At 46.8% G+C, this 15,657-nt stretch overlaps 1 protein-coding gene across 5 annotated transcripts in view; it reads right to left on the bottom strand.

Annotated features, from left to right (window-relative positions):
* Window positions 1-7,081: 7,081 nt before the first annotated feature.
* Window positions 7,082-15,657, bottom strand: part of CEP63 (centrosomal protein 63) — a 93,269-nt gene continuing 84,693 nt past the window's right edge. For all 5 annotated transcript variants that reach the window (XM_029066630.2, XM_029066614.2, XM_029066647.2 and 2 more), the window contains 3 exons: window positions 12,351-12,553; window positions 9,633-9,954; window positions 7,082-7,588 (listed from right to left, as the gene is read on the bottom strand). In XM_029066630.2, the coding sequence (XP_028922463.1) occupies window positions 7,430-7,588; window positions 9,633-9,954; window positions 12,351-12,553 (684 nt within the window). In that variant the 3' untranslated portion in view covers window positions 7,082-7,429. The remainder of the gene's footprint in view (window positions 7,589-9,632; window positions 9,955-12,350; window positions 12,554-15,657) is intronic.

Raw genomic sequence — 15,657 nt, 5'->3', positions numbered from 1 at the left:
CAGTCTACCTCATCTCATACAAATGGGGAAACTTGCCAACTCCAGTTGGTAGCAACCAGGAACTTCCTGAACCAAAAGGAGCCTCAGTGACATATAATAGAAGGCAAACTACACCTCTGATCACCAAGATTGCCATAGAAAGTTTTTTACTTAGCTTTATCAATACACAAGGGAGTGATACGTACATATACTCACTCACTCCACCACCCAAGGGTCCAATACCTATCTGTGGTCAAAAGAGCCCATTCTGCCAATGCTTCTTCTCCCTGCATCCAAGTGCTGCTGTCTTCTACTGCTCTGCATGCTTCAACTCCTCCAAACTGCATGTCCCTGGGTGGACCTTCAAAGCACTGCCTTTTATCTGCCTTAGGCATGGCAGCTGTGGCTCTCCGGAGCAGCCACTGATGGGTCCAGGCCCATTACCGGGTAGAGAAGGGAGATAAGGCCCCTCCTCCCTCCATGCTCCGGCTCCACAGGCCAGCAATCACCTGTCCCAGGTAGAGCTCGTCAGTGCCTTTACAAAGTCTCTTCCTTGTTGTTGTTAGTGGGATAATAAATAGTCACTAACAAGGCAGCTCATTGTGGGCTCAGCACAAAACTGAGGCTCAGAGAGCTCACTTGTCCACTGCCACACAGCAGATGGCTGACTTCCAGTCACATCCTCTTTCCACTGAACTACAAATAGCACGGAAACCACTCCACTATGTCTGAAAAATATGCCATGTCTTTCATGCCATCATCTGTAAAATGGAGATTAAGACTGTGAGCCTCACGTGGGACGACCTGATCACCCTGTATCTACCCCAGTGCTTAGAATAGTGCTCTGCACATAGTAAGCGCTTAACAAATACCAGGATTATTATTATTATTATTAAGCGCTTAACAAATACCAACATTATTATTATCATCAGATCCAGGCCCTGGCAATTATCAATCAAGCGATCGATGGTATTTATTGAGCACTTAACTGTTTGCGAAGCTTAATATAGCAATAATAAGCACTTGGGAGAGGACAAGAAGCAGTGTGGCCTACTGGAGCGAACATAGATCTCAGACTGTAAGGTTGTTGTGGGCAGGGAATGCATCTGTTGTTAGATTTTACTCTCCCAAGCTCTTACTGCACACAGTAAGCACTCAATAAATATGACTGACTGACTTGTATTAGAAGAGCGTGGGTTCTAATCCTGTTTCCACCACTTGTCTGGTGTGTGGCCTTGGACAAGTCACTTTACTTCTCTGTGCCTCAGTTTCTTCATCTGTAAAATAGGGATTGAGACTGTGAGCCCCATGAGTCCAACCTGATTATCTTATATCTACCCCAGCACTTAGTATAGTACCCGGCACATAGTCAGCACTGAACAGATACCATAAAAATATACTGCAAAACAGAGTTGGTAGTTATGTTCCCTGCCCACAACAAGCTTAGATTCTAGAGGGGGAATTAACTAATAAGATGGCTGTGAAGGGAAGTTTAGACTATTTCCATATGCAGGGACTAGTCAAGTTACTGTTGATGTGGCCTGATCTATTCCCCATCATCAATGGGGTGAGGCACAGCTATGTAATGGCTGAATTTTTTTTTTTCAATCTACTTTATGCAGTCATGCTTGTGGACATAATGAGGAAGGTGGTTGCTGGTGTTAGGATGCATTTCCAAAGCTCAATTTCCACATTTCCACCTCAATAGACTGCAAACCTATAAAAAAAAAAATTGCCACATACCGTCTCTCTCAAACTAGGGAGTTGGCTACAGTAACTGAGAAATAGGTCTTGTAACAAAAAACAAAAAAAAAAACTTTTCAAAGATATGCAGCAAATCAGTTTTTGCAGAGTCGGCACAATACCACAGAATGACTGGTCATTTGCCAAACTGGACTAAGCAAATCCCAACCCTCGGTGTCCAGTCTTTCTTAGACAATCACTGATTTCTAGTCCTGAGAAATCACTTCATCCGGGGCTCACGGACCGGAGTCATAACAACTCTCCCACGAAGGCTAGCTTGGCGCCTGGCACTCGAGACGAGGTTGGCATCATAGAAGCTGACTTTAATCATAATAATTTGGTATCTGTTCAGCGCTTACTATGGGCTAGGTACTGTACTAAGCGCCGGGGTGGATACAAGCAAATTGGGTTGCACACAGGCCCTGTCTCACATGGGGCTTACAGTCTCAATCTCCACTATACAGAGATGAAGTAATAGAGGCCCAGGGAAGTAAAATGACTTGCCCAAGATCACACAGCAGATGTGGGGGAGTCAGGATTAGAACTCATGACCTCCTGACTCCCAGGCCCGTGCTCTATGCCATGCTGATTCTCTGACTTGCCAATCTGAGAGGAGGGGTGAAGAGGAAGCGGGGGCCTCGAGGGGTGGGGGGAATGAGTACTGGGAGGGGACAGTCAACAAAGGGCTCACAGGCCAGAAAGCCACCATTTTGGGGCTTTTTAAAATGGAATCTGTTAAGCACTTACTGTGGGCAAGGCACTGTACTAACCACTAGGATAGATACAACCTAATCAGGTCAGAAACAGTCCCTATCCCACATAAGGCTCACAAACCTAATCCCCATTTTACAGATGAGGGAACTGAGGCACAGAGAAGTGAAGTGACTTTCCTAAGGTCATTCATTCAATACTATTTATTTATTGAGGGCTTACTATGTGCAGAGCACTGTACTAAGCGCCTGGAATGTACAAACCGGCAACAGATAGAGACGGTCCCCGCCCGTTGATGGGCTTCCAGGTCACAGAGCAGGCAAGTGGGGAGGTGAGATTAAAACCCAAGTCATTCTGACTCTCAGGCCTGTGCTCTATCCTCCTAGGCCATGCTGCTTTTCAGCTGATGGGAAACTCTTCCTTCTTGTCAGAAACCCAGAATGGGTGAAGCTTGGGGATCCGACCCCTCTCCCCGCCCCACAGCACTTGCGAACATATCTGTAATTTGATTTATTCGTACTGATGTCTGTCTCCCCTCGGGCGCCCCGAGACTGTAAGTTCATTGTGGGCAGGGAATGTGACTGTTTATTGTTGTATCGTACTCTCCCAAGCGCTTAGAATAGTGATCTACACCCGTAGCGCTCGATAAATATGAGTGAATGAATGAACGAATCATCCCTGCCTGGACGGCACCCAGAAGTGAAGTCCGTGCAGATGGTAAAACCTGTGACTAGTTATTCTTGGGACACAGTTAATCAGTGACTCCGCCAATGACCCTTCCAGAAATCACATGACAGACTCTCCTCCAAGTTTGTTAACGTTAATTACCGAGGACCTGGTCAGACACTGCTGCTTCCCAGCTAAAAATTGGGAGTCAATTGCAGAGGACAGACTTGTCCGGTACGCTGCCACCAAGAAGAGAGGGACTCTTGGGGCCAAAAGGGTGACAGGAGAAGACAGAGACAAGGAAGCAAAAGGGAAAACAGCCACAAACATTAAGCACAACAACAAAATAAGGGACTTCCTTTTTAATGCTGGTATTTGTTAAGCGCTTACTATGTGCAGAGCACTATTCTAAGCGCTGGGGGAGATACAGGGTCATCAGGTCCTCCCACGTGAGGCTCACGGTCTTAATCCCCATTTTGACAGATGAGGTAACTGAGGCACAGAGAAGTTTAGTGATTTGCCCACAGTCACACAGCTGACAAGTGGCAGAGCCGCAATTCGAACCCACGACCTCGGACTCCCACGCCAGGGCTCTTTCCACTGCTGCTTCTGTTTTTGTGTGACCCATGTGACTTGGACACACACACAGACACGCACACCGGCTTCACCATCTGGGGTGATTTTTTTTTCTTTTAATGGAATTTGTTAAGCACGTACTATGTGCCAGGCACTGTACTAAACGCTGAGGTAGGTTCAAGATAATCAGGTTGGACACAGTCCCTGTCCCCCTTGGGGCTCACAGTCTTAATCCTCATTTTACAGATGGGGAAACTGAGGCCCAGAGAAGTGAAGTGACTTTCCAAGGTCTCACAGCAGACAACCATTGGAGCCACGATAAGTATCCATGACTCAGTGGAAAGAGCGTGGGCTTGGGAGTCAGAGGTCATGGGTTCTAATCCCGGCTCCGCCACTAGTCATCTCTGTGACCTTGGGCAAGTCACTTAACTTCTCTGTGCCTCAGTTTCCTCACCTGTCAAATGGGGATTAAAACTGTGAGCCCCACGTGGGACAACCTGATCCCCTTGTATCACCCAGCGCTTAGAACAGTGCTTTGCAAACAGCGCTTAACAAATACCACAATTTACTTATTTTTATTTTTTACCCAGGTCCTCGGATTCCCAGGCCCGTGTTCCATTCAGTGTGTCACACTGCCAATATGATGGACAACTGTACGTAAAAGATGATGTTTTGATAAAATTCATTCACCTCCATGGAAAGTTCAGCACAAGTCAACCTTCCTGGAAACATTTTTCCCCACTATCTAGATTTCAGACTTGGGGTCTGAAGCTGCTTTGTTTTTCTCATGTCAAAGAGTCCTGGGGAAACAGAGGACATTCCTTCGATCATATTTCATTGAGATGGTAAGAGGCAGGGCCACGACAAACTGCCATTTTTCAGGTTGAAATAGGGTTAGAGGTGAGGAAAACACACTCGGTGGATATCAGTTTTTAAACACAGCAGCTGTTCCCAAATAAAATTAACATGACAGGCCACGTGGCTGAGCTGATTTATATGCATTTTAAATGAGTGGAGGCGAAATGCTGTCAGGTGTAACTTCATAGCCTGATTGCTTCATTTCCCTACTAGGGCAAAAATATATGGAAAATACCAGTGGGAAATTAGCTTCATCGGTAACTATTATTAACCAATTAATAACACGGTGTTCTTTTTATAAGTGGGAAAAATGAGGAACAAGTGGCTTGACTTAAGATCAAGTTCGGCCCAGAATAGAATGTGGAGTTAGGAGGAAGAAAGCTCTGACAAAATACGCCTTCAAATAAGTACTTCTGATTTGGCGGGGCAAATGCTTTGGGATATTTTGAAAGATTAACTTTGAAAATATTTACCTGAAAACAGTACTAAAAGAGGACAATGCCAACTTCCAGTGCTGGCAAACGGCGTGGCCTAGTAAGAAAAGATCATGGGGCTGGGAGTCAGAGGAGCTGGGTTCTAATCTGGGCTTTGCCACTTGCCTACTGGTTGCCTACTGGGTGGCCTTGGAAAAGCCACTTTTCTGTGCCTCATTTTCCTCATCTGTAAATTGGGGAGTCAAACCTGTTCTCCCTCCTACTTAGACCGTGAGTTTCAGGTGGGAGAGGGATTGTGTCCAACCTGATTCGCCTTATACCAGTCTTGGGACCTAGTAAATCCTCAATAAATACCATGATAACAATAATAATTATTAACTCCATTACTGGTTGACTGTAATCTATCTTAATAATAATGCTAATAATGTTGGTATCTGTTAAGCGCTTACTGTGTGCCGAGCACTGTTCTAAGCGCTGGGGTAGATACGGGGTAACCAGGTTGTGCCACGTGAGGCTCACAGTTAATCCCCATTTTACAGATGAGGTAACTGAGGCACAGAGAAGTTAAGTGACTTGCCCACAGTCACACAGCTGACGAGTGGCAGAGCCGGGAGTCGAACTCAGAGGCTCCAAAGGCGGTGATCCTTAGAGTTGTTAAATACAAAATTCCAAGAAGAGTTTTCTTTAAAATGTGAACTTCCACCTATAACTAAACAAAATATCTGACTGCCACAGTGACCAACTTTGCAAACCCTACTGCAGTTGACCCCAGATAATAACAATGATAATAACTGTAGGATCTGTTACGCGCTTACTAACTACTAAGTAATGATAATGTTGGTATTTGTTAAGCACTTACTATGTGCAGAGCACTGTTCTAAGTGCTGGGGTAGATACAGGGTCATCGGTTTGTCCCACGTGAGGCTCGCAGTTAATCGCCATTTGACAGATGAGGGAACTGAGGCACAGAGAAATAAAGTGACTTGCCCACAGTCACACAGCTGACAAATGGCAGAGTCAGGATTCGAACCCATGACCTCTGACTCCCAAGTCCGGGTTCTTTCCACTCAGCCACGCTAAGCACTGGGGTAGATAATAATGTTGGTATTTGTTTAGCGCTTACTATGTGCAGAGCACTGTTCTAAGCGCTGGGGCAGACACAGGGGAATCAGATTGTCCCACGTGGGGCTCACACTCAATCCCCATTTTACAGATGAGGTAACTGAGGCACAGAGAAGTTAAGCGACCTGCCCACAGGCACACAGCTGACAAGTGGCAGAGCTGGGATCCAAAATAATCCCTGTCCCTCATGGAGTGACTGGGAAATAAGAGGAACAACAGGGATTGAATTCCCATTTTTCAGATGAGGGAACTGAGGCACAGAGAAGTGACGTCACTGTGGGCAGGGAATGGGTCTGTTATATTGTTATACTGTACTCTCCCAAGGGCTTAGTGCTCTGCACGCAGTAAGCGCTCAATAAATACGGTTGAATGAACGCCCCGCACAGCGTAAGTGCTCAATAGATACGACTGCTTTGCACACCCTAAGCTCTCAAATAAATACTATTGAGTGAATAAATGAATGAATGAATTACTGAAGTGACTGACCCAAGGTCACACAGCAGGCAAATGGCAGAGACAAGAATAGGACCCAGGTCTTCTGACTCCCAGGGCCGTGCTCTTTCCACTAGGCCAGGAAATGATCGATAATAAAGCAGTAGTGCCAAAAAAGCAATGTTCGTTTTTATGTTCCTAACTCTCCCATTCACCTTCTACTCCTTGCCCTATTCTAACAATCTCAGTGAGAAATGTACTTGGCTTACTTCTTGCCTTGCAGCCTTGGGATTCTACATTCTCTAGATTGTCAAAGCCCAGCCATAATATAACTCTCAAGTAGAAATCCACATCAAGCCTTGTAAATAAAAATGCTGCAAAACACCACAGAGATCGTATTTCAAGCGCACAGAGAAGAGAAAACTCTTTCAACATATTTTCCCCCAACATTTAGACAGGCAACCCATTATTTCATTCTTTTAAGTGCAGATTTCCTTCCTATCCAACAACTTCAAATATTTTTTTTTTCCTTTTCATACAAAATATTTTCCTGCATTTGCTTTATTTGTCATATTATAAAAGTTTATTTTGCATGAGATTTACACCAAAATTTGCATTTCAATTCCAAATCACAATCTGTGATCATAAATATGTAGGAGACAACAGAAAAGCAATCTCTCTCTGTGAGCTAAAGGTGTTGAAAAAAGTACTTCTGATAGAAAACAAACTATATCTGTATTCGTTCGATAGTGTCAGAAAGAGGCATAATTTTCAGGTTTCAGGTTACCGCTACCTTAGCTTTTTTCTATCCCTTGCAAACACTCGTATTTTTTTTAGAAAGTCGTTATTCTGGAGATGATGCTGACTTTGCTGTTTGATTTTATTTTGGGGTTTGTGGTTCGAAGATGTTATTTTGGTTGAGAATATTGTCTCACTGTTCTTTCACTCTCCCTTTTCAATTCTTCGACATGAGCATTTAAGCGTTCCAAGATATGATGAGACCTCCATTCCTCCTCTCTGAGAAACCTGGTTGCTATTGAAGCAATGGGGGATGTTGGCAGAGGACACTAAAAAGAAAAAGTCCCCAAATCACATAGGTTAAAAGGGAAGTATTGCACCTCACGTTTTCAGTGCTTAGTGCCGTGTCCTGCACTCAAGGTAAGCACTCAAATACCCTTGATTGAGAGAGTGGATCCTTTATTATGATTTTAAATGAAAATCTAGGGTGGAATTTTTTTCTAACAAATTCCTAGCTTCCACCCCAACTGCAGGTATTCTACAATCGTGAAATCCTTAGTTTGGAAATGATATCACGAGATAAACTAGGTTAGAGTTTGGAGTTCTCCACTTCCATGGAGAATTGTACATATGTAGCACCTGCTTCTCCTACTTTCAAAACAATATTCATTCAATAGTATTTATTGAGCGCTTACTATATGCAGAGCACTGGACCAAGCACTTGGAATGTACAATCCGGCAACAGATGGAGACGACCCCTGCCCAGTGACGGGCTCCCAGTCTGATCGTATTTCCTTGCCATTTTGTGCCTTTAAGCCCTCGAGAAAAGATGATCACACCTTTTTTTGCTCTCTCACAAAGAACACCGGTGACTTAAAAGCGATGACAGCATCATGTCATTTATAAAATGCAGAACGTGGCATTTAAAACGCTCATATAGAGGAGTTCTTCCCCACTAGACTGTAATCTCCTTGAGGATAGCAATAATAATAATCATCATCATATTTGTTGAATACTTACTATGTTCCAGGCACTGTACAAAGGGCTGATGTAGATGTAAGCTAATCAGGTTGGACACAGTCCCCGTCCCACATGGGGCTCACAGTCTTAATCCTCATTTTGCAGACAAAATAACTGAGGCACCGAGAAGTGAAGTAACTTGCTCAAGGTCACAGAGCAGACAAGTGGCGGAGCCAGAATTCGAACTCAATTCCTTCCGACTCCCAGGCCTGTGGTCCATCCACTAAGCCACACTACTGCTTCTCGGCTCCGCCACCTGTCAGCTGTGGTGACTTTGGGCAAGTCATTTCACTTCTCTGGCCCTCAGTTACCTCACCTGTAATATGGGGATTAAAACTGTGAGCCCCATGTGGGACAACCTGATGACTCTGTATCTACCCCAGGGCTTAGAACAGTGCTCGGCACACAGTAAGCGCTTAACAAATACCATCATCACCATATAAAGCAGAAAACAGAAACAAATGCCCCTTGCTTTCGAGTAGACGACAAGGGGTTTGCTTCATGGAAGTCGCAAGAAAATGGGAAAACTGCGGTTGCTTTCACTCAGAGAAGCAACGTGGCCTAAAGGTCGGGCCTGAGAGTTGGAAGGACCTGCGTTCTAATCTTGGCTCAGCCACTTGTCCGCTGTGTGACCTTGGGTAAGTCCCTTAACTTCTCTACGACTCAGTTCCCTCATCTGCAAAAATGGGGATTAAGACTGTAAATCCCGTGTGGGACATGGACTGTGTCCAACTTGATCCGCTTGTAATAACGTTGGTATTCGTTAAGCGCTTACTATGTGCAGAGCACGATTCTAAGCGCTGGGGGAGATACAGGGTCATCAGGTCGGCCCACGTGAGGCTCACAGTTAATCCCCATTTTACAGACGAGGGAACTGAGGCCCAGAGAAATTAAGTGACTTGCCCACAGTCACATAGCTGACAAGTGGCAGAGCTAGGAGTCGAACCCATGACCTCTGACTCCCAAGCCCAGGCTCTTTCCACTGAGCCACGCTGTGTACCTACCCCAGCGCTTAGTAAAGTGTCTGGCACAAAGTAAATGCTTACCAAATGCCATCATAAAACAAAAGAAAAGAGTATTTATCTTCTTTTGGGCCTGGGCAACATCAGTTTCTACCTTTCAAAGGAAGCTGGTTCGAATCCCAGCTCTGCCACTTGTCGGCTGTGTGACTGTGGGCGAGTCACTTCACTTCTCTGTGCCTCAGTTCCCTCATCTGTAAAATGGGGATGAAGACTGTGAGCCCCACGTGGGACAACCTGATTCCCCGATGTCTACCCCAGCGCTTAGAACAGTGCTCGGCACATAGTAAGCGCTTAACAAATGCCAACATTATTATTATTAAAGTTTCCTTACCAGCGATAGAAATTCTCCTCGCTGATTTGAACCAGATTCCTCAGACCCGTTATCAGAAGAATCTGCTTCGTTGTCATCTGGTGCTGCGGGCAGAGCCTCAGCTCCTAGAAGAAAATCGGAAGACAGAGAGACCGTGGAGCTGCTGCTGCTTAACTGGGGGCTTGGTCCCATCACTGCGCTGGGCCCAGGTTCCCTTCCAGCGGATGAAGAGCGGCTTTCCAGAGCTTCTATTTCCCCCTGGTAGAGCTGAATAATCTTGTCACAGTCGGTGGTTTGGGGCTTTTTGGTAATTTCCTTATATTCATGGCTTCTCCTGGTCAGCCTGAGAAAGGAGAATCCAGATGCATGTCAGTGTTGCTTGGTTGGAAGAGCAGAAAATTTGCAATGGCTCTACTTTTAAAAAAAAAACACACACAACCAGAAACAAACTATTACGTGGCATTGCTTGGTGACTCTATATCTGGACGATTTCGCCCTGACGTTTTCACTACCGTTTAGGGTAGAATGCAATGATGGTGATGATAATGATGATGGTATTTGTTAAGCGCTTACTATGTGTCAAATACTGGGGTAGGGACAAGGTAATCAGGTTGGAGAGAGTCCCTGTCCCACATGGGGCTCACGGTCTTAATCCCCATTTTAAAGAGCAGGGGCTTCGGAGTCGGAGGTTGTGGGTTCTAATCCCGGCTCTGCCACCTGTCCTCTGTGTGACTTTGGGCAAGTCACTTAACTCCTCTGGGCTTCAGTCACCGCATTTGTAAAATGGGGATTAAGACTGTGAGCCCCACGTGGGACGACCTGATTACGTTGTATTAACCCAGCGCGTAGAACAGGGCTTGGCACATGCTAGGCAGTTAACAAATACTATAAATACCATAATAATTAATAATAATAAAAGATGGGGTCACTGAGACACAGAAAAGTGAAGTGACTTGCCCAAGGCCAAACAGCCGACAAGTGGCGGAGCCGGGATCAGAACCCAGGTCCTTCTGACTCCCAGGCCCGTGTTCTATCCACTAGGCCACGCTGCTTCTCAATGATAGCAGGAGGGGACCGTTCTCTGACAACAAAGATCTGTCTGAATAGAATGCGATACGGAGTCACAAATAGTCACGGACACAGCATGAGTGCGACAATGTGAATTTTCATCGACATGGGGTTGTTTGGGATCGCAACCCCCGCATTATAGGTGAACTGTCTGTGTTTCTATAATCAATCGATGATATTTACTGAGCACTCAGTGCATTCAAAAGCACTGAGCAATATGCTTGGGAGAGTACAGTGAACAGAATTGGCAGCTACTTTCCCCGTCCACAAGGCGGGGTTCTTAAGACATCTTCTTCATTCAGAATAATAATAATGATAATTGTGGTATTTGTTAAGTGCTTATTACGTGCCAGGCACTGTACCAAGCACTGGGGTAGAGAGAAGCGAATCAGGTTGGATAGAGTCCCCGTCCCACGTGGGGGTCACGGTCTCAATCCCCATTTTGCGGATGAGGTAACTGAGGCCCAGAGAAGTGAAGTGACTTGCCCAAAGTCACACAGGAGACAAATGGTGGATCCGGGAATAGAACCCATGACCTTCTGACACTCGGGCCCGGGCTCTATCCACTATGCCCTGCTGCTTCATTCCTTCATTCATTCGATTGTATTTATTGAGCACTTACTGTGTGCAAAACACTGTACTAAGCGCTTGGTAGAGTCCAATATAGCAATAAATAGACACATTCCCTGCCCACATGCCTAAAAAGTCCAATTAAGTGCCTTGGGAGAGCCTGCTCTTCATGGGACCAGAGAAGAAAAGACTTTACGTGGGGAGGAAAAGGTGAATCTTCCCACTCTGCCTAGAAACCTAGAGAAGCGGAATGGGCTAGTGAAAAGAGCATGAGTCTGGGAGTCAGAGGATCTGGGTTCTAATCCCAGCTCCATGACGTGTCTGCTGTGGAACCTTGGGCCAGTCACTTAACTTCTCTGTTCCTCAGTTCCCTCATCTACAAAATGGGGAGTAAGACAGTGTCAGGCATTTAGAAAGCTCTTAATAAATACCATTTAAAAACAGAACAAAACACAGCTCTGCATCCGAATGTGCTCCTCTACTGCACACCTGTTTGCTTATATTTTCCAGATTCTGCCACTGAATCTCCAAATGTAAACCGCCCAGTCCTGCAAGGAAATGAACTGCATTCATTTAATCCTTCCCAGGAGTTCACTAGAAGGCTAGATCTTTTTTTTTTTTCATTTAACAGGAAAGATAAGCTCACAGTACATTGCTTGCGGGTTAGGTACTCTTTGGTGAAGAGCAGCATGGCCTAGTTGATAGAGCACGGACCTAGGAGTCAGAAGGATCTGTTTTAATCCCAGCTCCACAACCTGTCTGCTGTGTGACCTTGGGCATGTCACTTGATTTCTCTGGGCCTCAGTTCCTTCACCTGTAAGATGGCGATTAAGTCCGTGAGCCCCATGTGGGACGTGGACTGCATCCAGCCTGATTACCTCATATCTACCCCAGTGCTTAGTACAGTGCCCGGAACATAGTGACTGCTTAACAAACACCATTAAAAAAAATAAATAGATGAATATACAGAGCTATGTTATTGCAAGTTCAGTTTTGGAAATTTGAGATTTGAATTTTTCAAAAATAAGCATTAACTTCCCACATTGCACAGACAAGCTTTTGAAATGGACATCATTGGGCGGAACGGAAAACCCCGCTTACCTGCTCTCGGCATTGTCGAGGTGCCCACCTCCGCTGGGCATCGGGTCCACCGGATGATCCCTTCTTTCCCTGAAGAGGGTCTGGGTGGCCCCCTCCTCCGGCCGAGCCCTGGCCTCCACCGAGCCTTCCAGGATGGCCCGAGGTGCCATCCCTAACATCCTGAGAGGACCACCGCCGACGTCTGTTGGAGGGAAGTTTTGCGCCTAATGAAAGAACATAAGCTGCTATCATTCCTGCATTGTACTTTTCAGTATCTGAATATAGTGCATGGGAGCTAACGCGACTAGGCAGAGTTGCCTTCTGTGGACCTATTAAAAAAAAAAAAAAAGGATGGAAAATTTCATTACGGCTCTTAGGAAGATAAATCAACTGCCAGCTCAAAAGGGACAGGTCACCAAAATGTGCTTTAGACCAGAAGAGGAACTGGCACCTGTTTCTAGACCTATTTTTTTTTATAGTATTTGTTCAGCGCTTTCTACGTGCCAGGCACCGTTCTAAGTGCTGGGGTAGAGACGATGTAAAAATAATAATAATAATAATTATGATGGTATTTGTTAAGCGCTTACTATGTGCCAAGCACTGTTCTAAGTGCTGGGGGGGATACAAGGTAATCACGTTGTCCCACATGGGGCTCACAGTCTTACTCCCCATTTTACAGATGAGGGAACTGAAGTGAAGTGACTTGCCCCAAGTCACACAGCTGACAAGTGGTAGAGCTGGGATTAGAACCCTCGACCTCTGACTCCCAAGCTCGGGCTCTTGCCACTGAGCCATGCTGCCTGCCTGTCTCCACCATGCCTCATGTTCCCAAGCATCTCATACAGTGTTCCACACATAGTAGGTGTCTAGTACAGCGTTAAACCCGGTCCACTCCCAGACTTCCCTATCACCGTCGATGGCACGACCATCCTTCCCGTCTCTCGGGCCCGCGATCTCGGTGTCGTCCTCGACTCGTCTCTCTCGTTCACCCCACGCATCCTATCCGTTACCGAGACCTGCCGGTCTCACCTCTACGATATCGCCGAGATCCGCCCTCTCCTCTCCACCCAGACGGCCACCTTACCGCTACGGGCTCTCGTTATATCCCGGCTAGACTACCGTGTCGGCCTTCTCTCTGACCTCCCTTCCTCCTCTCTCGCCCCGCCGGCCACGTCCTCCGGAGGTCCTGGAACGCCCTCCCTCCTCACCTCCGCCAAACTAATTCTCTTCCCCTCTTCAATGCCCTACTTAGAGCTCACCTCCTCCAAGAGGCCTTCCCAGACTGAGCTTCCCTTTTCCCTCTGCTCCCTTTACACCCCCCTTCACCTCTCCGCAGCTAAACCCTCTTTTCCCCCTTTCCCTCCGCTCCTCCACCTCTCCCTTCCCCTCCCCACAGCACTGTACTCGTCCGCTCAACTGTATTAAATTGTGAGCCCCACGTGGTACAAACTGATGATCTCCCGCAGCGCTCAGAACAATGCTTGTTCTCTGTCCTCTCCCTGACTTCCCCGTCACTGTGGACGGCACAACCATCCTTCCCGTCTCTCAAGCCCGCAACCCTGGTGTCATCCTTGACTCGGCTCTCTCACTCACCCCACACATCCGATCCGTCACCAAAACCTGCCGGTCTCACCTTCACAATATCACCAAGATCCGCCCTTTCCTCTCCATCCAAACTGCTATCGCGTTGGTACAAGCTCTCATCATATCCCGGTTGGATTCTTGTGTCAGCCTCCTCTCGGATCTCCTTTCCACCTGTCTCTCCCCACTCCAGTCTGTTCTTCATTCCGCTGCTCGGATCATCTTCCTTCAGAAACACTCTGGGCATGTCACTCCCCTCCTCAAAACCCCCCGTGGTTGCCTATCAACCTTCATATCAAGCAAAAACTCCTCACTCTTGGCTTCAAAGCTCTCTATCACCTTGCCCCCACCTACGTCACCTCCCTTCTCTCCTTCTCCAGCCCTCTTTGTAACCTCCGCTCCTCTGCCGCTCACCTCTTCACGGTCCCCCGTTCGCGCCTGTCCAGCCGTCGACCCCTGGCCCACGTCCTACCTCTGACCTGGAATGCCCTCCCTCCTCACGTTCACCAAACTAACTCTCTTCCCCTCTTCAAAGCCCTACTGAAAGCTCACCTCCTCCAGGAGGCCTTCCCAGACTGAGCCCCCCCTTTTTCCTCTCCTCCTCATCTCCTCCCCATGGCCCCGACTCCCTCCCTCTGCTCTAACCCGCGCCCCGCCCCACAGCACTTACGTATATTTGTACATATTTATTACTCTATTTTATTAATGATGTGTACACATCTATAATTCTATTGACCGATTTTGAAGGTATTGATGCCTGTCCACTTGTCTTGTTTTGTTGCCTGTCTCCCCCTTCTAGACCGTGAGCCCACTGTTGGGTAGGGATTGTCTCTATCTGTTGCCGAACTGTACTTTCCATGCGCTTAGTACAGTGCCCTGCACACAGTAAGTGTTCAATAAATACGATTGAATGAATGAATGAATATAAGGATTTTTTTTACACCTTTTCTGGTCTTTGGGCTGCCCTCATCTTTCTGGACTGCCACTGGACCCAGTGATCCTTTGGAGCCTGACTTCGGCAATCAATCATATTTATTGAGTGCTTACTATGTGCAGAGCACTGTACTAAGTGCTTGGGAGGGTACTAGAAAGCAGAATGAGCAGAGGAGTTCCCTGCCCAAAACAAGCTGGCGGAGAGCTTACAGTCTAGACTGGTAGAAACAAGATAATCAGTCAGCCTAGACTGGTAGAAAGAAGATAATCGGGTCCCACGTGGAGCTCGCGGTCCATGTAGGAGGGAGAGAAGGTACTGAATCCCCATTGTGCAGGTGAAGAAACTGAGGCACAGGGAAGTAAAATGACCTCTCCAAGTGGCGGAGCAGCGGCCAGAATGAACTACGCTAGAGAGGATTCGTTTCTCCCACCGATCTGAGTTGCTTGTGAACTTTAAAGGTCACCCCTGCGACCACCTGAAGCCACCAGTCACCGTCGGCCTCGCCGACGAATGACGCACGCCGGGGGGCACTGGCCAGTCTGCTGGGCCAGCCACGGGCTCTCTCATCTGCAAGGATGGAATTTTCCCAAAGAATCGGGACTATTTAAGGACACGGACAGTCTGGCCACAGCCAAAGGGTCAAATCACACACCGTCAGACACTCTCCTTTCTGAGACGCCCGGATTAACCCCCTTCGTCTCAGTTAGCATCGCACAGCAGTCTCAAAGACCTTTAGAATTCGGCCACTCGGCACCCGTGAATTCGCCAGAGAAAATCAATTCCATCTAATTTGGGGAAAATGGCGAGAGGGCG

This window comes from Ornithorhynchus anatinus, chromosome 1 (assembly GCF_004115215.2).
Source record: "Ornithorhynchus anatinus isolate Pmale09 chromosome 1, mOrnAna1.pri.v4, whole genome shotgun sequence".
NCBI lineage: Eukaryota > Metazoa > Chordata > Mammalia > Monotremata > Ornithorhynchidae > Ornithorhynchus > Ornithorhynchus anatinus.
Note: the sequence above shows the minus strand (reverse complement) of the source record. Positions and strands in the feature narration are given on the sequence as shown.